This window comes from Crocodylus porosus, unplaced genomic scaffold (assembly GCF_001723895.1).
Source record: "Crocodylus porosus isolate Cpor-Errol unplaced genomic scaffold, CroPor_comp1, whole genome shotgun sequence".
Taxonomy (NCBI): Eukaryota; Metazoa; Chordata; order Crocodylia; family Crocodylidae; genus Crocodylus; species Crocodylus porosus.
Window position 1 is genome coordinate 20873297 of NW_017728913.1, and position 22417 is coordinate 20895713.

The following is a 22417-nucleotide window of genomic DNA, read 5'->3' on the forward strand; positions in this document are numbered from 1 at the left end:
AGTAATTTACTTCACCTTTGGATAGTACCTGTGTCTGACAGGACTATCCTACACTCGAGTAAATGAATTTACTGTGCCCTAATTGCAGTGCACGTGTGGACATTGATGCTTTACAGTGCAGTAATTTAGTCTACTGTGCAGTAAAGCACACATGTACATGCACCCATTGTGTGGAAACTAAACTTAAGATAGATCTAAAAGAAAGCAAAGCTTGCGATCATCAAGTTTGGATCATTGCAACAATTCTTCTCCCTGAAAATTGAGGGGAATTAAAAGTGAGTCATGTTGGGGTTTTATTTACAAAGTTAGTCAAAACCCCTTTTTTGTCCTTTTTATCAGACCAGTTTCCTTAGGAAATATGGTTTTCATTTGTGGAGTGCAGCCTTATATATCAATAATACTGTAATTATAAAAATGAGTTTATATGACAGTTTTCAAAGGACCATGTTGTATATGTTTTTACCTACAAATAGTGAAGAAGCAAATATATAAAAGCACAGTATGTTTCACAGATGTTTCAGGGCCTCACTTCTAAGAGGAACCAATAGATTTTCTGCTTTCTGATTTGTTTTGAATGTTCTGTGAAATATGGAATAATCCTGTCAACTAATTGTATGAATTCAATGGAACGACCACGGTATTCCAGATTTGCTCTGTTCTGTCATGGATATTCATTGGCTATAAATGCTTTAATCCCTTTCATGTGAAGGGGCTCCCTGCCAACTTTAAAATTCACTGTCTTCATTATTACTCGGCTTTCTCAGCATGAGCATGTCATTCAAAATTCCAAGCTTTATAACAGAAGCACAAGTACATGTGCTGTCTTAACTAACTGCAGACTGTTGAAAGCATATTTAAAAGACATTTGTTATTGTGTAAAAAATAATGTATATTGGATTCTTTATCTTAATAGTACTAAACTTTTTTTTTCCAGACCTTTAATGAGTTTGAGATAGAGCAGCATCAGGAATGTGCTTATGACCACTTGGAAGTGTTTGATGGAGAAACTGAAAAGTCACCAATTCTGGGACGTTTATGTGGCAATAAGATACCAGATCCTCTCATTGCTACTGGAAACAAAATGTTCCTTCGGTTTGTTTCTGATGCATCAGTACAGAGAAAAGGCTTCCAAGCCACACACTCTACAGGTCAGAAAAGCAGGATGTCATTTACTGGTAGCTTCTCTTAACTGTTTCAGATGCAGACATTCATTTTTGTCCCTTTGTGAGCAGAATTATTTAATAAATAAGTGTGGTATGAGTTAATCTAAAAAAAAAAAAAAATTAAAGGCAGCAGACAGAAATCTAAACTTGATTATGTAGGAAACATTGTCAGGATTCTAGGCCTAACTATTTTTATCATTAAAAAAACATCCAACACATTTATATTTGATCGTTTTGTTTTTAGAAATTTGGAATTTTTAATGTTAATTATGTAGCTGAAAGTAAAATAAATAAATAGGTTTCTTTGGAATAAGATCATCTAATAGCAAGAATAGGACAACGGCAAGAGCAGGACTTACTTGACACTGTTCAAATAACTTGAACAAAGGCATACTGTTAATTTTGAAAGTCTCTGTATTTAGAAAACAGATTTTAAAGGAATCTTCAGTCTATGGCAGGGTTAGGCAACGTTTTTTGGCCAGAGTGCTGAAAAAACCACAGTGTCTACCTTGGAAGATGCCGGAGTGCCGACATGCCAGAGCAGCTGCTCTGTTTGCAGCCTCCCGGTTGCAGCCAGCCCACGGAGCCCGGTCTGCTTGCAGCAGGGCTTGCAGCCTCCCAGCCACCTGCTGGGAGCAGCCTGGGCTCCGTGGCTGGCAGCAGCTGCTTAGAGCCCCAGGCTGGTGGTGGTGTGCCAAGCAAAATGGCCTTGCTGACCCCTGGTCTAGGGCCTTGTTACATGGTAATTTTGAACAGTCTTAACCCCTGGACTGTTTGCACATTAACACCTGAAACTAGTTTTAAGCACTCATTAGCCAACTTAAAGTTATGCCACTCCAGGGCAGGATTTTCTCTGATCTGTGTCACCCAGCTTCTGTTACATTAAGGTGTAGCCACACTAGGAATTGATTTTTCAACCTTTTTTCATTTGCGGACCCCTATAATTTTTAAATGGATGTGCAGATCCCTTTGGAAATTTTGAATGGAGATGTGGACCCCTTTGTATTGTAAGTGGGTATTCAAATACTTTGATTAATCTTTTGCAACCTGCCCCCCCTCCCCTGCTGGTCTGAATCAGGCCCAATCCCCCCCCCCTTACCCTCCCCAGCAATCCAGATTCCTGCTCATTGCCCCCCCCCAGCAAACCATGGATCATCTCCTGAGATTCCCTGTGGTACCACACTGCTCCTCACAAGATCTGGCAACATCAACACCAGAAGCAGTGGCCTGTACAGAACATTGGGAGCAGGCCATAAAGAAAGGTTGGATTAGAGACACGAAGAAGAAACCCCACACCCCTCCACCTGCACCCCCTTTGCTTGTGGCTATCTCCCCTGTCAAGGGGATCAGGCAGGAAAAGATTAACTTGCCTGCCTGGCCACTGCCACCCCTACTGTTGCTCTCTGGGTTGGGCTCAGCCTGGAGAAGAGCAATGGTGGCAGCCAGGCAGGCCAGCTGGCCAACCTTCCCTTGCTTGCTTCCCTCAGGACAGACAGTGCGGACAGCCAGAAGTAAGCAGAGAGATGGAGGGGAGGGGGGAACCCCAAGGAGCAGGGAGAGCCCCAGGAGTGGTGGTGGGTGGAACTGGAGATACCCTGGGACAGAAGCCCAGAATAGAGGGGAGGGGGAATTCTTACTTTTCAGTCCTCCTGGCCCCTGCTGTCCTCAAGTGTGACTGCTACCACTAACACTGATCAACATATGTGCAGCTCACAGTGTAACGTCTAAGAAGACCCTTAGTAGTACATTTAGAGGTGATGCTTCAGTGGCTATGTTTAGAAAAGATTCAATAGCTTCTAATTTTATTTGTACTGGAGATTCTTAAAGATTAGATATATCACAATATTATCTGTTTTTTCTCTTCTCACTTTTAAATAGGATATGGGGTATAGGTTATACAACTAATACTATTTCCTCTGTTGCCAGAACAGAATGATAGCAGGGATCCTGGTTTTCGCTGATTTAAAAAAATCTCCAATTTTCAGTTAAAGAAAGTAACCCCAACTTCACATTTTTCCGTGATTAAAATGAAACATCTCTCTCTTTCCCCCGCCTAGATCTCTCTAGATATACAGATCTATAGATATATATCTCTAGAGATCTCTCTCTCTCTCTCTCTCATATTATATATATATATAATATGAGAGAGAGAGGGTGTGATTTATCATTTTAATCATGGAAAAATATGGATTTGGGGTTACTTCTTTTAACTGAAAATTGGAGATTTTTTTTAAATCAGTGAAAACCAGGATCCCTGATGATAAGCAAAGGTAAACGCACACAAATCGATATTGAGAGCCTTGCTAAAATCCATAAACTTTCTGGGGAAAAAGAATCATCTTCAGATGTAGCAGTTACTCTCCTTGTTTATATAATTTATCATTCAAAATATTTTTGAAAGTTTATTAAAAGGTTCCTTAAGACCTGCTTTATTTTAGAAACATGAATCTTGAATTTGCTTGACTTATAGTGACCCCCAGTGGCAACTTTAATAACTTCAATTTCCAAGGCATGGTATGTGTAAAGAGAAGTGGAGTCATTTAACAACATTAGACAGTAGAACAAAATAGTATCTTTGCTAAGTTTTAAACGTAGTAATAATATCTGTCCTCGCTTTGTACAGCATATTCTCACTTATGCATTATTTTGTAATTTCCATATCAGTGTGGGGCACTGTAGATATCATCATCTCTACCATAGTAAAGTTTTACAAACAAAAAGTGCCTAATCTTGAGCTACAGCATGTGTAATTTTTTTTGGTCTGTGTTCACATAGCCTAAAGTGCTCAAAGTAAATATGTCTACAACTAACAATTCAGTGTACATAAATATTTAAATTCGAACTAGATCTTTCCGTTTTAGTCTTTGGTACATAATCTTTAATACGTTGCTAGATTAATTTTCTTTTGGCAGAGACTTCACGGATCAGAACCCAGCCTATTTTTCACCCTTTGTGGTCTGAGCCTAGGAAATGAAAGGTTTCTTCACCCTGTCATTTAGTCTACATTTCCATCCTGTTAAAGGCCCTGGTGTGCAAACGCCTGTATTATGCTCCAGATTTCTTCACCACAATGATCTGATATCTTTATGCTTTTCACAAAATTAGATATAAAAGGTACTCATTAAAATAACTAAGCAATTAAAGGCCAAAAGTGATGATAAAAACAGCTGTTAGAACATTTCTGACTTTATCATTGTCAGCCTTCCACTTACTTAACTGCAGTAGATATTATATGGAAGAAGTTAAAATCTGTGCCCAGAGTACTCCTAAGTATTACCATTTTCATTGTTACAGCCAACAGTTTGCTGGAATTTCCCTTATAAATGTATATTTATAGGGGTCTATACTTTGGCTTTAAAAATGTCCTTAGTGTAAATGAATTATTTTTCTTGAGACATTGAAAAATAAAATTTGCTTCTTTTTTTTTCTGAATGCAAGATAAACAGAAAGCCATTCTTGTGATCATATAATTCAATGCATGTTTTTCCACGACATTTTTTAAAGAAAATGTAAAGCTATTTGTCACTCTTGTTATGAAGTGTTTAGTGTTAAAGATACTGTACAGAATAAGGATATTGTAATCTAGCTATAAGCATAGTCACTGAATAAATATTTTATCTGCACTGCATTAATGAAAATATTTAGCAGTTTTCAAAAATATATTTCCAGAAATAAAAATAAACAATGATAATTACTCAGTTTAGGGGTACAAGGTGACAGTAAAAACTAGAATGCATCTAACCCTGCACAGCTGTTCAAGGACACAGGGAGAAAAGTTGACATATTCATTCCCCTCCATCCTGGCACCAACAAAATCATTTAGCTTCATGGATTCAGTTTAAGGATGGACCCCAGAGGCTATGCCCAAAATTCCATCACTGTGCATTGCATTCCCCCCAGATTTTCTGAGCTGTATGAGCTAACATCATGTTTCCAAAAAAGTAGGAATTTTATTTTTACTTGTAATAATTTCATTTGTCAAACTTTGGAAGTCACGTAAAGAATGAATAGTATTTCTCTGGCTAAGTATCTTCCAGTTCTTAAACTATTCCAAAGGATTACAATTTTTAATTTATTTAGTGAGTCTTTAAATCCATGTCTGCAGCTAACATAAAAAAAAGTCTTTCACCTAAAATTAATGCATTTAATGTTTATAGTCTACATCATAATCCCCTACATTTGAAATTGTTTAAATATTATTTTTAAGCATTCAACAGTGAGGTCATCTTGTCTGTTAAATCATGATCACATTTTTATTCTATTGCTGGCCTGCCTTTTCTGTCTTTCTCTCTCTCTGTCTCTGTCTTTCTCTCTCTCTGTCTCTGTCTCTGTCTCTCTCTCTCTCAGGTTCTGTGGTTCAGATGATTTCGCAGTGTGTCACTTTTTGGCTTTGAATCCCAACTCAGAAATTCTCATTTAAATTAAATACATTTAGATTATAGAGATAAAACTATAGTAAAGTTTAACGCTGGGTCAGTCTAAAATGTCTCAAATTATGTATTTCTGTGCATGAAGCATAATATTTTATTTATTTATTTTAGTGCGCCATAATTAGGAGAATAATGCCGACAAATTTTTGCCATATATCAAATGCTCATAACCCTCAAAAAGTAAAATATACTTTTAACATAATAGTAAATGCTATTATTAAATTATTTTAATTATTTCATATGGCAGGACAGATGGCTTTAATTGCATTAAAATGGATAGATTTTGAAACATATTTCAAACCAATTTTGCTAACACAGGTCTGACCCAAATATGGATGAGCTCTTGACTAAAGTTTTCAGATGGGCCAAGTGAAAAGCCTCACTCCTACAGGGACTGCAGACAAACACTAGGAGTATGGTTTATTGAGCCTGTAGCTTCATTAAAGAACATACCTGGAAACTATCCAGCAATAACTCACACAGTACAGATTTTCCTGTCTCCATAATTCTGCCATATAGGAGAAAACTTGCTATCAATCTCCTAATCCCTCCACTCTTAATTTGGTCTTAATTCTGTTGCAGGCATCCCACTGACCTTCTGTTAGATGGGATGAAATGGCAGGAGATTAAATGATATCTTCTCCTTACATTCTGGGGCCCAAGCCCATTCCCCACTTTCTTTAGGAGGTCCCTTTGTCTGAACCACGTGCAATGCTGGCTTATCAATGCTGTACTTTGCATTGAATCATTAACAGCACTAAACACTTGTAACATTGTGACTACTTGAATTTTACAACCTAACCACCTTTGCAGGTTCCTGGGCTACTGAGAGGAGCATAAAAAGAATCATAGTGCCCAGTTCAATCTGGGAACGTTGCAAGTAACACAGCGTTGAGAGCAACGCTCAGAAACCTGGTCCCATTCTGCTCCAGAGTTGGGGAGATTTTGTTCAGGGTACAGAACTGCTTTCTGTCAGGAGAAGAGCTGGCGCCCTCTTCTTGGGTGTAGTTAAACCAATAGGCTTAGCCTGTAATCTCTGTCTAGCAGGTCAGTTAAAGAAGACCATTACTAGATAGAGAGCCATGTGAAATGGAAGGTTAAGAGTTAGCCCTTGAAGGAGCTAAGATATTTTTCCCCTTTTAGCCTGTACAAAACTTCTCAGCCTCTAACAGAGCCTGAGAAGTGATATTGGCCATGTCTCAGGATAAACTTTTACTGTGTTTGACTGGAGCTGCCTGTAAGGGGGCTATGCTGTTCTGGGCAGGCTGTCTCATAATTGGAATTACATCCCCACCATACTTGGGACAGGTTAATTAGTTTCGGGCCGGTAGTAGGTTTGCCTTATAGTTTATAGCTTCAGACTCTTAGGATCTTAAATTCGATCGACTTTCACAAAAACTTAGATTGTGTCTATATAGTCTCTTGACTGAAACTGGGATGACTGCCAATAAAAAAGCCCTGCCTACTCCTCAAGATAACTTAGCAGTTTTCAGTTCTCTTTTTCAAGTGTGAAAATATCTTCCTGATATGTAAACTTTAAAATTTCTGCAGCTGTTAATATGGATGGACCACTCTTTTAAACTCATAAACATAATAGTGTGTATGGAGCAAACAAGGCATGCTCAAGGCAAGTTCTTAAAAGTTTTCCTTTTTACGGCTGTGTTATGTCCTGAATGTGACTCTTTAAAACTGGGAATATTTCAGTCAGAAGAAAATATATCACTGAATTCACAAAAAATGAAGAAGCTAGTATATGAGAATAACGGCAACAAAATAAATGTATGTGATGGATTGCATATGTTATGGTGTTGATTGTACACATTTGTAAAGTGAAAAAAATGCACAAAAAGATACAAACATATTGAGCCTAATGAGTGGCTACGGAGGGCTATGGGGGAATATCAAGTTTGTCAGCCATGCATGCTTTTTAAGAAAATTTCAAAATCTTATCCAAAATTAGAAATCCAGCCTCCAAGTCGTGAAGCCAATTAGAAATAAAGCAGCATATTGGCATGGCCAGATGCCTGTGGGCAGCACGTCTGCTTGCTACCATACCACCAGCACTATTACACATCTGCTAGCAGTTGCTGGATTTTTTTTTCACCCCCACTATCTTCCAAGTCTGCACAGAAGGCAATTGCCCTGTCACCTTCCCTAGTGATACCGCTGCTTTGATCTTTCTCATTTCTATATTATTAGGTTTACATCTATGAATCCTGCACGGCACCATTTTAAGCATTCAGCAGTTCCTGTTATGAATTCCAACCTGAATGCAGACTGCTGAGCATATGACATCACAATTGGCCAGTCTTAGAGTTGGGCCTCATCCACAAAGCTCAGATACAGATCCTCTCTTTTACATAGCTCAGAGGTGTTTAGATCGTTGGATTTGGCTTAGCTCAATATAAAAACATAACACAGCCTCACTGATTCCTAACATAAACTTATGAGTGTACAGATATCAGATGCTAGTTCCATCTGCACTTGCTGTGGAAAAAGTGTCATAGGCAGAGGACTATTTCTTGGTGAGAAACAAGGAAGAGAACAACCGTCTAAAATAAACTCTGATGTTTTCACTGAGGTTTCCTTAGTTGTAAAGAAGAAGAAAAGCACCCACCCACACCCCTTAAACATAGTTCTAAATACAATTTTCCATCTGTTGTCAGCTGGCCTTGAATAATGTCTTTAAGTGACTAATGTAGAGCATTTATGCAGTAAAAGTTTTAAGTTCTTATAGAAAGCTAAACATAATGGAAATGATCACCAATAGTAGCTAAACTATTTGCAACGGGAGTGGTGAATTGGACTTTTGGGGTTTTTTAAATCTTCAGGAGTTATTGCTTCTGTTAAGCAACCTGGTTATAGTCCAATACATTGGTTTTAATGTTCATTTCCTTGATTTGAAATTCATCATTTCTGAAATAGATTTTTGGAAAATATTAAAATAAATATATACAATTTAAACCAATTTTTAAACCAAATTTGTTACTGAGTCTCTAATATGAATGAATGCCTCTTAATAAAGTTGTATTAACCCATATAGAGATTTATAGTGAGAATAATGGAATACACAATGGAATGAAATAAAGGATTAAGCTGGTTTAGCTGTCCTTAGAACATTGTTGGAAAGTAGGCCTGGAAGGGATGTCACAAGGTCATCTAGTCTAGCTCCCTGCTCAAGGCAGGATCATTGCTGACTGTCCAATTTGCTCTTAAAATTCCCAAAGATGGAGATTCCACAGTTTCTGTAGGTAGCCTATTCCAATGCTTGACCAACCTCATTAGACATAAAGTTCCTTCTGATCTACTGAAGCTTGGGGCCTTTGCTCATAATCCTGTCCCCTACCGCTACAGAGGAATAGCCCATCTCCTTCCTCTTTATAATTGCCCTTCAGCTATATGAAGATTGTTATCAAATCCCCCACAGTCTTCTCTTCTCCAGACTATAGCCCTTGTTCTTTCAACCTTTCCTATAAGTCCTGCCTCCCAGGCCCTAATTTTTGTTTATCTGTGCTGAACTCTTTCCAATCTCTCCACATCTTTCTTGAAGTATGGGAGCCAAAACAGATTCCTACAAACTGTGTTATTATCAATGAGGCATTTCCCATTGTTTGCTGAATAAATCCCATTACTGACAGGCAAGACATTCTGTGTCTCATGATGTCATGATATCACACCATTTTCACTATATTATTCCTCACAAGTTTGCTGTCCTTTCCCTTTTTTTGGTTAAAACTGTTAATAGGAAATGAATTATAGAAAATATTTAAATGAAATAAAGCTATGAATTCTGGAGCATTTTGAGACTCTTGTATTGGCAGTATTTTTGTGTCCCATCATACTATTTAAAAATCGTAAAATTATAAGCCACACTTATTCATATTAAGTAGTACCTTACTCAGTGAGTAGCCCAAAGAAAAGTATTGTGCTGAAATGTTTACTTGTGCTTGTCTTTCATTTCTCTTTTTTGTTGTTGTTGTTCCTACAGAGTGTGGTGGTCGACTGAAAGCTGAAACCAAGCCTAGAGATCTGTACTCTCATGCACAGTTTGGTGATAATAATTATCCAGTTCAAGTGGATTGTGAGTGGCTGCTGGTGTCAGAACGTGGCTATCGAGTAGAGTTAACTTTTCAGACTTTTGAAGTAGAAGAAGAGGCAGACTGTGGTTATGACTATGTTGAACTCTTTGATGGCCATGATACGACAGCTATGAGACTCGGTCGATTTTGTGGATCTGGGGTAAGTAGTCAATTACTGAAACTTCTCTTTACCCTCTAATAAATAAATAAATACAAAACTAAAAAAAAAATCATCATAGTTACACTGTCTAATAATTTACCCAAAATTTAGGTTTATAAAAATATATAAGTAAAAGTATTTAACAAAATCAGGGAAAGAGATATTTCTGTGACTAAGAATTTTTCCATTGAAATATTTTCAACCAAAAAATATTGGCCTTTGTGAAAGGTTTTTTTGGTCATATCTTTTACTGAACCAACTGTGTAGTCAGGAGAGATGTTAGACAAGCTTTCAAGCATAAACTTGAGTTTTTCATGTCTGGGATAGAAACAGACACAGCTTTAGCTAAATATCAGATAAAATAATAACGTGTACAACTCCATGTGCAAATGAAAACAGTCTGCTTAAAGGAATAGACAAAGTCTGTAAAGTAGGGGCAAAGATATTATCAGGAGTGTTTCAAAAGAAGAGAAGTACAGCAGAGTAGGTAATCTAATCAGTGGAAGAGCAAGACCATTTAAAAGGCAAAAAGGGTCTTTATTACCTGTGAAATGCAGGAAGATTAGTAAATATAGTAGGTAGATTACAGTGAGCCATAAAGCCATTGTCAGTGTTTAGTCCACATGTTTCAGTGTTCAGCAAAGTTATGAAATTCTGTTTCCAAGCCCATCTTCTGTAGTTGTTTTGTAGATTTGCCTTGAATATAAGGATTGTGGGGTCAGAAAGGAGTGGTTGTTCTGGAGTGTTTGCATCTGTCCTTTACATTTTTTTTTCTGTGATAGTTTATTCTGGTGGATAGTTTCCATGAGGGCATTTGGTGCACTGATGAGACATGTATAGGACATGTAGGAATGTGGATGAGATTCTGTGACAGACATGTATGATCAGTGGATTCTGATAGGTTTTTGAGGGGAGAGAGTGTGTGGTGGCAGTGGAGGTATGTTGCCAGGTTTTGCATTTGTAGTTAGACAAGGGTTGCATTTGGTTTGGTGTCTGTTGTTTAGTGGGAAGCCTGTCTAACTCTATATCAGCTATACAGTTGACCTAGTAAAAGACACCACTCTAAAAAATCCTTGCCTCCCACATAATTTCTGAACCATTATGGCTACAGTATCATTCTTATGCTACCTCCTGGTCAATGATACTTTTCAGATTGGTGAGGTGGGTATCATGAGCTTTTGCCTGCCTCTGTAGCAGGGGGCCTGGCCTTCTACCTGGGATCTCTTTAACAACCATTTACAGAAGCAGAATATTGGCTGCCATGGTCCCCCTGCTTCACCTGTGGCAGGTTAGGATGTTATGTCTTATGTTGTGTCAGGGTTTGAGGGTACTTTTACTATATGTGTATAGGATGGATTGTACAGGGATCATCCAGCCCCAGGCAGGGGGTGTTGGACTAGATGACCTATGGAGGTCCCTTCCAACCCACTTCTCTCTGATTTCTATGATTTCTCCTCTGACCAGATGTAGTAATTTCTGAGGCATGGGCAGATATAGGATTTTGAAAAGAGGGGTGCAGATGGTGTAGCGTGTCCTTACATATAACACAACATATGCTTCTATTTCTCCAATTAAAATGAAACTAAAAAGTTTGCTAATATGCTAAATGCTTAGGCATTATTCAATTTAGATCTGAAATAAGCTTGAAACAAGCATACTTTTATTGAAATGTATATTTCTTATTATAAAAACACACTAAATAGGCAAATAGTCATCAAAAGCTATTAGAATTAAATGTATACATCTTATTCAGATTCATAAAATCTAGCGGGTCTTGACAATACATCCAACACTTCAGCCTAAACTATGGCTCTTTACACTTGATATTGTGTGTGTGTGTGTGTGTGTGTGTGTGTGTGTATGACTTTATACAAAACCACCACAGAAAAATTACCTGCACTACAGTAGGGAAGGGCAAACAGTAAACTGATGTTGACTCCACAATAACTTTCAGTCTCAAGAACGCTAAATAGCAACACAACTGGGAGAGATCTGCAAGGTATGGGACTGTAACGCAGGGCGCATCCAGACAAGTGTGTACATGTGGTTTGCAGTGCTGCAGACCCATCTGCGGAGCTGCAAACTGAATACACTGCACATGCACGTGTTTGCTGCAGTGCTGATTTGCAGCAGAGCAGGCTTTTTTTGACAGCAGGAGATCCCAGTGTCAAAACAACCCACACCTGAAAAAAACAGTGGTGCACATGGTGGCAATATGAACTGCTCAAAACTGGAATCTGGCTGGCTGGAGCCACACTGCAGGCCCAGTGCACCCAGATTGCTACTGCTGGACCCTTGGGATCATGAACAACTGGTGCCTCCTGAGACTGGGAGGGGCACCATGGCATCAAGTGGGGACCACCCACAGCCACTGATGTCAGTGAGCAGACACCACCCGCAGCCACCGGCTTCGGTATTGGCAGCAGCGAGCAGTGAGTGGAGGCTGCCCACAGCTGCCACCGGCAGTGTTGGTGGTGGTGGGGACCTCCCGCAGATGCTGCTGCCCACGTCAGCCAGTGGTGGCTTTGGTGGTGGCCAGTCTCAGGGGGGCATGTGCCCCCACTACGCACCTCCTATGCCTGGGAGACCCCCAGGACCCCAGATAAGGCTGGTGGGGCCAACCCAGGTGGTGGCCCTAGCCTCCCCTACCCTGACTGGGGCAACTCGCCATTAACTAGAGCTTGTGTGCATACATGTTCCCTGGGACAAGTAGCAGTGGCACAACTATGTGACACCTCTGGGCCTAATTTTCTTACACTAAATAGGAGTAAACTTTACAAATAAACTCAGGTACATCATAATTATGGCCTTTTTTAGCATCTGGCTAACATCCTTCTTGGTTTTTGCCTATCAGTTCACCCATTCTTGCTATTACCTGCTATAAGAAGATACATTCTTTCCCATTTGAGAATTTTATCATAGAAATCTTAAGGGCCAGTGGAAGCATTTAAGAGATCACTAGCCACTGAATTGACCTGTCATCACAGGAATAATTAAAATTGGTTTAAGAAAATGATTTAAAACATTTTTAGAACAGTTTAAAATGACATTTTTTCTGCCCTTAAATTTATCTTACCATGACTTTTCTTTACTGAAGAGTAAGGTATTTTATTTTAAAATGACAGACTCTTTAGCCTAATTTTAAACCATTTTTGCAGATTTCAGAGGCATTTGGGGGTTGGTCTGCTGGTATCAATGTGCCTTGGTTTCCATATTTATGCACGAAATCCAGAAATATGTCAGTGAAGATGCTTCAGCATTGGCTGCCTCCCAGAAGTTCAGATGCTCCCCTAAAAAGAGGAAGGTTTCAAAAACAGCTATAGAAATAAACATTAGTCTGGATCATGTGTGTCAGGAGTAGATGGATGGGGTGTACTTGGGGGTGCCTGGCCAGGACTTGCTGCTTCAGAGGTATACACATGTCTTTTGTCTTCTCTGTGGTTCCCAACTTCACTGTTGCTTGATTCACTATTTTCCTGTACTCCTAACAGGAGACCATACAGTTCCTGTGATTAAGACCTATGACACTTTTCCTTACTTTCTCCCCATATTCTATGCATATGTTTATAAAATATGTGGCTGACCTCATTAGGTATTTTATACGTGGGAGGAGATTTTCTCACATGTACTTGCTGTTGGGTTTCCTCCACCTTCTTCTGAAATAACTTTTTCTGGCCAAAGATGTGATGGTGGATAATACACACTATGGAACCATTCCAATATAGCCAGTCCTATGTGATTATATTTTATATTATATTATTCCTCTAAAAATGTTTTATGTTTTTATGAGTGTTGTGCCTCTAACTTTTGCATTGTAACAGCAAGACCTTGAACTGTTGGAGTAAACTGTCTGTCAGCTATGGATGATATTTCTAGACACATTGACATTTAAGTTATATTGTTTAATGAGAAATAAAATACCCATAAGAAAAGGTCTTGGTTGAACAAGAACAAGTAGACCTTGGTGTGGGGAAGAAAAAAAACAAAAACATTTTATTTGCTTGTTTATTTTAGCCCCCAGAAGAAATTTATTCAGCCGGGGATGCTGTTTTACTCCACTTTCATACGGATGATACAATCAACAAGAAAGGATTTCATATACGATACAAAAGTATAAAATACCAAGATAGCATTCACATCAAAAAATAATGCAGGATCCTAATTTCCAGAAAATAAGACAGGAAGAGAGAATACATAGTAGAAAAAAGGAAAACGTGTATGTTTGTTTAGTTTGTTTTTGATGGAATTTATCAGTACAGACATTTTATATTACGTGAGTTCAGTTGAAAGGAAATCTTATGAGACCTGAAACATCTCAGTTCACAAAGAAACGTTCAGCTATCCCAGTGGAATGGACATGATGACAATGTGTGGAATCCATCCTTGACTCTCTATAAAGCTGATGAAAGGGCATTGCATCCTTGCAGGGAGACTATAAAAGCTTTTGTTCATAGTTTGACATCTGTCATAGATACCTGTAGAGTCAATCAGCCAAATTCAGGGGAAGTGACCCTGCAGACTGCTCTTCATTCTGACAATTGTCTGATGTCTAGAAGACAAAGAAGCTCCTTCAGGTCACATACTCAAAATGCTGTCTTTATATCTTACACTAATTGCTGTGGCTTTGTATCTAAGATACAGTGCATGCAAAGATAAAAAAAAATGAAGCTATGAAATGGGAGGCTCTTCTGAAGTTGGTCTGTAAATTTTAGGAATTCATTCGTCCTATCAGTGTGTTGAAACTGGAAAACTCATATCTCTGAAACATAATTGATCTTTAGAACATTTTTGTGTTAACACCTTTAAATGTCTGAAAGTTTGTATACGTCATCATATTATACTTGGAATTTGGATAGCATAAAGGGATGAAAGTATTGGGTTTATTAATTAAGTATGGTATATCTGATGATGTGCTCTTATCTTGCACTGAACCTAAGAGACTGAGTTCATATTTTATCAGCCTGTTATATAACAAAATGCTTGTCCATTGGGAAACAGAAATAATCGTGATCAGAGTCGTCTGAAACTCCACTTACTGATTTTGTTTTCAGTTGTAAAAGTGAAACCGCTGCTAACCTATATTTCTTTGGGCCAGTTTATGAAGGAGCTATATCTCTGTTTCAGCTGATAAGAAATGAAAGGCTTCCTAAACAGTTGAGAGAACAGGAGCATTTGTTTTCTGGGAATAAGAGTTTCTGTGATGGCAAAAAACCCCATAAAAACAATACAAAAACCCAGGATGTGTCGTTGAAAGATAATTTCTATGGTGCTATTCCATGAACATTAAAAACAAAAAAACAAAACCAAGAAGTTTAGACCTTTGAGCCAACAACTTAAGGATCATGAATGTCTCACTATGCCTGGCTGCATCTGAAGAATAAAGACTTATTAAGCGAAAAGTGTTATGAAAAGATCATTGCAATGGCAGCACTAGTCCTGTGGAACAACTACTACTATTGCCTTAGAATTCTTGCACATGATCAAACAGATCTTCCTGTAGATACATCTTTAATTTGATAAATAATTTGACAAATTGAACATTTTAATGTATGCTAAGAAAGAGAACTTCAAGCAAAACCCATCTGCAGAGTTAGAGCATCTGCTGTAAATACATTGACCTGCTTTGATGTAGAAATATGCTACTTTTAGAATGAACTATTCTATGTGCTTTAAGCCAGACATGGTTTTAGTCATGATGTATATGCATTATGTAAGTATGTTTGAATGAGTGCTCTAGAAGGGTGGAAGTGCTGTATGAATGAAATGTTGAATTGTTTCTTTATGTGCCAAGTTCTATCAGAACCGTGTTCGACTGTAGCAACTTTCCTTTAACGGTCTCATACACAGACAATGAGGACTTCTAGTCAGCAAGAACCAAGTTAAAATGAAATTTTATTTTGATATCCTATGATGTAGGTTGCTACTCAAAATAGCTTAGTTTCTGTTACCTTACTATGAACATTCACTGGCACTAATAAATCTGGGGTTTTTTTCTTGTTTGTTTTTTGTTTTTATTTTCGGGGTTTTTTTTAACTGAAATAAACCAAATAGATGTGTGCGTGTCATTGGCTATATTAATACCCAGTTTACATTTCTGTATCATTCCTTTTCTTTCCAGCTTATGTATGCAAATGAAGTTCAAAAGAATGAATCATATTCCTCATGGGGATGTAATTGGACTTGTATAATATTGCATCCCTATAATTTTCTTTCAGTTTTTCAGGGTACATAAACAGGAAGAAACAAATGACGTAAACTGTATAAGGGAAAGACTGTTGCTCAAAATCCTTTGCTTACAAAATCCCATCATAAAACTTGATGTAGCACAAAACTTTTTTAACTTTAATGCACAATATAATTTCATAGTTTATGTTAATTCTAGCACTGCTTAAGAAAACTTACCCTTCAATAGCATATTTAAAGTGCTAGAGAGTGCCTGGGGAAGGTAAAAAGGTACAGGGTTGTGGACTATTTCCATATAACATGACACATTACCCTTTTTTCAGTGGCTTTTATGCTCTGGCGTCACTGTGCTGAAAAATATTTCATCCTTTTACCTCCACTTAGTAAATGTACTCCATTTCCTACTAATATTTATTCTGACCAAGATCGGAAGAGCGGTAAAAAGGTACAGGGTTGTGGACTATTTCCATATAACATGACACATTACCCTTTTTTCAGGACGCTCTTCCGTCTGGCGTCACTGTGCTGAAAAATATTTCATCCTTTTACCTCCACTTAGTAAATGTACTCCATTTCCTACTAATATTTATTCTGACCACAGAATTTGGCTCTCCGTTATTACTATTTAATAAGATTGTCCAGGTGCATGCAGGAAACAGAAGACCTTTCATGTATGAATCTCCCATTCCTATGAAAAATGTATGGTCAGAATGGCCAGTCAGCTTCATGCTGAGGAAGAGAGTATAGACTAGCCAAGCTGAAGACGCAAGTGAAGAGACCACCAGGGCAAATCCCTCAGAGCTGTCATGCAGGTACACTCTATAAATGACTTCTATTCCACCCCCATTGCAGTAGGTCTGAAGTTGGTATTCCAGCACTGAGCATGAAGAAGGGCTGCTATATTCACTGACAGTGATTTGTACTGTCTTTATTCTTCAAGTATTGAGCCCAAGTGCTTAGGCTTTGTAAAGGTACATTAAAATTCATCTTCAGTGGTTACTTTGGCTATCCAAAACTTCTCATGCAGTGACTCTATCTACTTTTGTGGTATGCTGTGAAAACTAATTTAAACAAAATGGAAACACTTCATAATTCTTTGACATTTTGGCTTAAAATCATTACAAAAATTACTTATTCAATGTTTTCTGTTTCTCTGTTTCATGGCGCATGCTACAGAGATAAAGTGTCCTTTATATTTACAGTGAAATATGAGTAATGTTTTTAAAAAACACTATATTTTTGTCCATAAAACCTTGAAAACTACAATATGTATTGTAGTGAACTTTTTGGAAGACTTCAAAGAAAAATCTACAAAATGGCTGAAGTGGTATTTAAAGGTATAAAATAGTGTTCACAATGTACTGTGAATGCTTCAGTGAAAAGTGTTAGGAAACCTAGAATTAAATCCTACTACTATTGAAATCATTGACAAAATCTCCACTGATTCTCTACCCTAAATCACCACTCTAAATTTTAGTCTCAGCCTTGTCACCAGCTCAGTTATCTCAGGTAAGTCCTTTGACCTCAGTTATTCCCTCTGTAAGGTTGAGATAACATTTGTACTCAATTTTATGAAATGCTTTGAGATTTGTAGGTAAAATAGGTTAACTAATATAATTAATTATAGGAAATGTTAAATGGATTAGTATTAAATGGATTTGATGTGCACAGCAGGGCCTTGTCCTACCAGTGGCCAACATAATGCAGTTGCAATTGGTCCATTCTGTTCCATAGGCCATGCTACTGAGCTAATACCATGTCCAGATAGGTAAGAGATTTATATCCCTTAAAGACTTTTAACCTCATAATGGAAAAAGGACAAAAGTCAGTGGCAACTGATTTCAGAGCATTGTTACTTCAGTTACAAAGGAGCAGCTGAAACCAAAATATTGTGTAGATTTGGATAAAATGCTGTGCTCAGCTTGTCTTTTTGTCCATATTGCAGCTTCTTAGAGTATATCTCAACATCTAGTTGGGGGGCCCAATGTCTGGTTAGGAAGAGATATCAAGTGGAGTTCCTCAAAGATCTGTCCTGGGTCCAGTACTGTTTAATATACTCATTAATGATTTGGGTGATGGGATTGAGTGCATGCTTAGCAAATATGCAGATAACACCAAGTAGGTTGGAGTTGCAGGTACTCCAGAGAGTAAGGTTATGATCCAGAATGACCAGAATAAACTGGAGAATGATCTGCAGTTAATCAGGTGAGCTTCAACAAAGACCAGTGCAAAGTCCTGCACTTGGGCCTGAATAATTGCATGTACAAATACAGACTGGGGAATAAGTGACTAGGCTACAGTACTGCAGAGAAGGACCAAGAGGTTACAGTAGACCTGAAGGTGAATATGAGCCAACAGTGTGCTCTTACTGTGCAAAAAAACCCTGCAAAAAACCAAAAAGCCAGCAACGTACCGGGATGTATTAAAAGGAGTGTTACTTATACAGCATGGGAAATTATTCTTCTGCTCTATTCGCAATATATGAGACCTCACCTGGAATCCTTTGTCCAGTTCTGGGCCCCATGCTTGAAGATGTATACAGTTTGGAAGGAGTTCAGCTCAGGCAACAAAAAGGATTAGGGAGCTGGGAAGCAAGACTTATGAGGAAAGGCTGAAAGAACCTAGAGTGATTTATCTTGGAGAAGAAAAGACTGAGGGGAGGATTTGATAACAGTCTTCAAATACCTGATGGGCTCATTGTATATCTCTATGGAGATGGGCTTTTCTCTGTGGTTGTAGAGGACAGAACTAAGATCAATAATCTCAAGCTTCAGCATGGGAAACTTATGTAGGAAAAACTTTCTGACTGTGAGAGGTGGTGAAGCACTGAAGCAAGTGACTTAAAGAAATTGTACAATACAATTGTACAAACTGCTCTTGGAAGTTTTCAAGAGCAGGTTAGATGGACATGGGGTAGGGTGGTTTAGTCAGTGCTGATCCTCCCTTGAGCAGGGGCTGCACTAGATGACCCTGTGAAGTCCCTTCCATCACTGTTTTCTTATGATCTTGTATTGTTCTGAGAACCATGCACTAAGGATGAGTTAGAAGACATCAGATTATTAATATTTTTATAACATTATTTTTCTATTTTAGATAGTTTACATCTTTACAAACAAAGTAAGTAATTGGTTGCAAACATGCTGAGGACCACCCTTTGCTAGAAAAGCAAAGGCTACCCTCTGTTTTTTTTAATACAATAGAAGAAATTGCTATTGGCCTTTGAAGGCATGCAGTGCTAACCCTTGAAAAAGGTGATCTCACCTGCAGCCTGTTCTTCATCTTCTCATTTTAACCAAGAATCACCAGAGTTTGGCTGCTTCATAACTTTATTTATTAGACTTTCCATTTTGATAGAAGTTAGTCTGTAAGGACATGTCTAGATGAGTGTGCATATGTGTTTCCTTGGGGACAAAAAGCAGCGGCACATACATGTGCTGCTGCTACTTGTCCTCTGGAAATGTTCTTGCATGCACTCTCTGGTGCACAGCAATTTGCTCTGATGGGGTATGGGAGGCTGGGTCCAGGACATGGGCTCCAGTGGCAGCAATCCAGCATACAGAGTATGGCTGGCAGCTGGAGTGTGTCTCTGGCTGTCAAGCTCTGTTTTCGGGCAGTGCACAGTACCTCACATGTGCCACCCCGCTTTTTTCTGGTGTGGGTTTTTAGACGCTAGGATTTTCTGATATCAGAAAATCCTGCCACACTGCAAATTAGCAGCATGGTGAATGCTTGCATGTGTGGCACATGTGATTTGTGGTGCTGCAAATAAGACTGTGGTGCTGTATGCCACAAGTGCATGCTTGTCTGGACACACACTAAGGTGCCACCCTTCCCTTGTCTTTTATCTAGCTTTGGTTTAACATGGATAACAATCCACTCTGTAGTAATGAGTGATAAAAGGCCAGTGAGGTTGCACAAGTTAATAACTGATTATAGTAAAAGTTCTTGCTCTATTTTTTCACTTACAATTTTGTAAAATTGGATGCAAGAATGAAGGGTGCAATGTAAGCAGAAAACATGACAGGAATGAGCCAAGCAAAGTCACAGTATGCAAGATTCAAAATATAATTATACTGCAGTAAAGAGAAATACTAAATTCATACAAAGCAACAGATGTCTGTGAACCAAGCTCTGCCCTCTGTTATACCCTAGCAAAGGTTCTAACTTTTACTGAAGCCACTAGGGCTTTCAGATATAACGAAGGGTGGAATTTGGCTGATGTATTTTAGAAGTTAATTTTAAACAGTACATGCATTCATTATCAGTCTCAGCAAAATAAACACTCTTGTGCAGCAGATGTGCTAATCCTCCAATTAATCTTTCATAATGATTAAATGCTTTCTACTGTATTGCTTCCATCTATGATAAGGAAGACTTATGTAATTAGTTAGATAAATGGATTAGTCAGTACATTATCATCTCCAGAACTGCAATGAACTCTAGGCAACCTAAGAACAATCTGTGTGCAGGTCATTTTGAGGATCTAAATCCCTTACAGCACAATCTTTATGGAGCAAAACACAATAGTAAAGCTTATCCTAAATAATTTCCTGCTTGCTAGCATTTATTAATGGCATAATATAATTCATCAACTTTTTTTACTTTGGGATCTCAGGTTTAACTCCTAGCTGCTATATAAATAGAGAAAAATGTATGCCTTTTGTGAATTTTGTAATTAAGATAATTTTAATAAAAAACAGGCAGCCAAGTCATACCAATTTAAAAATTAAACGTATCAAATTCAACATAGACATCAGTTAATCAAACCAAAGAAACTATTTTAATCAAATTTCTCATTTATATTGGGCAACAATTCTGAATTCCTGATGGTAGCAAGGTGTTGCACTCACAACGCATAATTCAAATAGAGCTGGTTGAAAAGGTCTACATAAAGAAAACAACAAAGAGCTGAAATCTCAACTTCTTGAGGCAGTCTAAACAACTGGTTACCATCACCCTGTCTTTTCCTTCCCTTGTACCCCCCTTGTTTATCTCAAGTCTTACCACAAAACAGGTCCTGTTTATTTAAGGGAGGACAATTTGTGTGTGTGAGTTTTAATGATTTTTCCTTGTGTTGCATACTGCTATTCTTCCTATATGATTTCCTTTTCATATGTATTTTAAAAATCACTTAAGACATGACAAGAAAGGCTGTGTGAAGCTTTGGTCGTTGATTCAGTTTGGAGGAGATTTGGCCCAATTCAGCAGCTGATTTTCTGAATGTGAATCTAATCAGGAGACCAATTAATCTCTCCAAATCAAATTGGAAGCCTCTGATTTGATTCAAAGAGATTTGGAGAGATTCGATGACAGCCATAGAAACAGCTTTGTGTTTTTTCTATGTACCTTGAGGTACCAGGTACCAGACTTATAAATGCTGAGATGGTGGGGTGGATGGAGCATCTCATGGGGGGCGAGGGGGCTATGCACTTGGCAGCAGACCCAGAACTGGACCAGAAGTACTTCCTGTCCACTTCTGGGTCTGCTGTGGAGAGCGCAGGGGACACCCCCTGCCACTTGGCAACTGGTGCCTCCTTGGTCGGGGGGGCACCTGGGGTCCCCTGTGGCCTATCACCAAGCCAGTGGTGAGGGGGGGTCCCCCATGCACTCAGCAGTGGACCTGGAAGTGGACCAGAAGTACAAACACTTGGGGGACACCCAACCCCTGCGCTCTCGTGGGATGGTCCATCTGCCCTACCACCTCAGTGTTCATGAGCTGTGCCTGGTACCTTGGGGTACGTAGGCAAAACATGTAAAGCTGTGGCTATGACCAAATTGCTGATTCTCTAAATCAGAATCAAATCTTCAGATTTGGCTGAATTGAATCAGGACAGTGATCTGAATCAGAATTGAATCGGTCTCCTGAATTGGGCCAAATCCAAATTGAATACTGCCCGCTTCGCACACCCCTAATAGTGAGTACATCCAAAACACAAGATAGCAGTAATAAGTATCATTGATAGTTCACTCAGCTATTGAGTTTCCAAGATGCAAAAGTGTGCTAAAAACCCTAGGTTATGCTAGATTTGTTACTCTGAGGGCACGTTGCAAGAATCCATAAAAATAAATGGAGGCAAGGAGTTACAATGAATGTGCAGTAGGAGATGCTGTGTACACTTCAGCTGCTATGAAGTGTATGAATCCCAAGAATGGAATTGGTTAAAGCATCCCAAGAAAATATATTTTGGAATAAAAATGCACTTAGTTCATACTTAAGCTGAAATTTCCAGTGTCTGAGATGGTAGTGGGTAAGCCCCATCACTTCAGACATTTAACACTAGGTTGTACAAAATATTGGGTAATAGGGAAAAAGTCTGAATCTTGCACAACTGAACTGCCTGCCTAAAGAGATTTTTCCATCGCTGAATGTAATCAAATATATAGTTATGCTATTTGATAAAT

The 22417-nt window shown here is 38.5% G+C and overlaps 1 protein-coding gene across 3 annotated transcripts in view; it reads left to right on the plus strand.

Annotated features, from left to right (window-relative positions):
* Positions 1 to 15830, plus strand: part of TLL1 (tolloid like 1) — a 241614-nt gene extending 225784 nt beyond the window's left edge. For all 3 annotated transcript variants that reach the window (XM_019534585.1, XM_019534586.1, XM_019534587.1), the window contains 3 exons: positions 935 to 1148; positions 9582 to 9832; positions 13847 to 15830. In XM_019534585.1, the coding sequence (XP_019390130.1) occupies positions 935 to 1148; positions 9582 to 9832; positions 13847 to 13981 (600 nt within the window). In that variant the 3' untranslated portion in view covers positions 13982 to 15830. The remainder of the gene's footprint in view (positions 1 to 934; positions 1149 to 9581; positions 9833 to 13846) is intronic.
* Positions 15831 to 22417: the final 6587 nt, after the last annotated feature.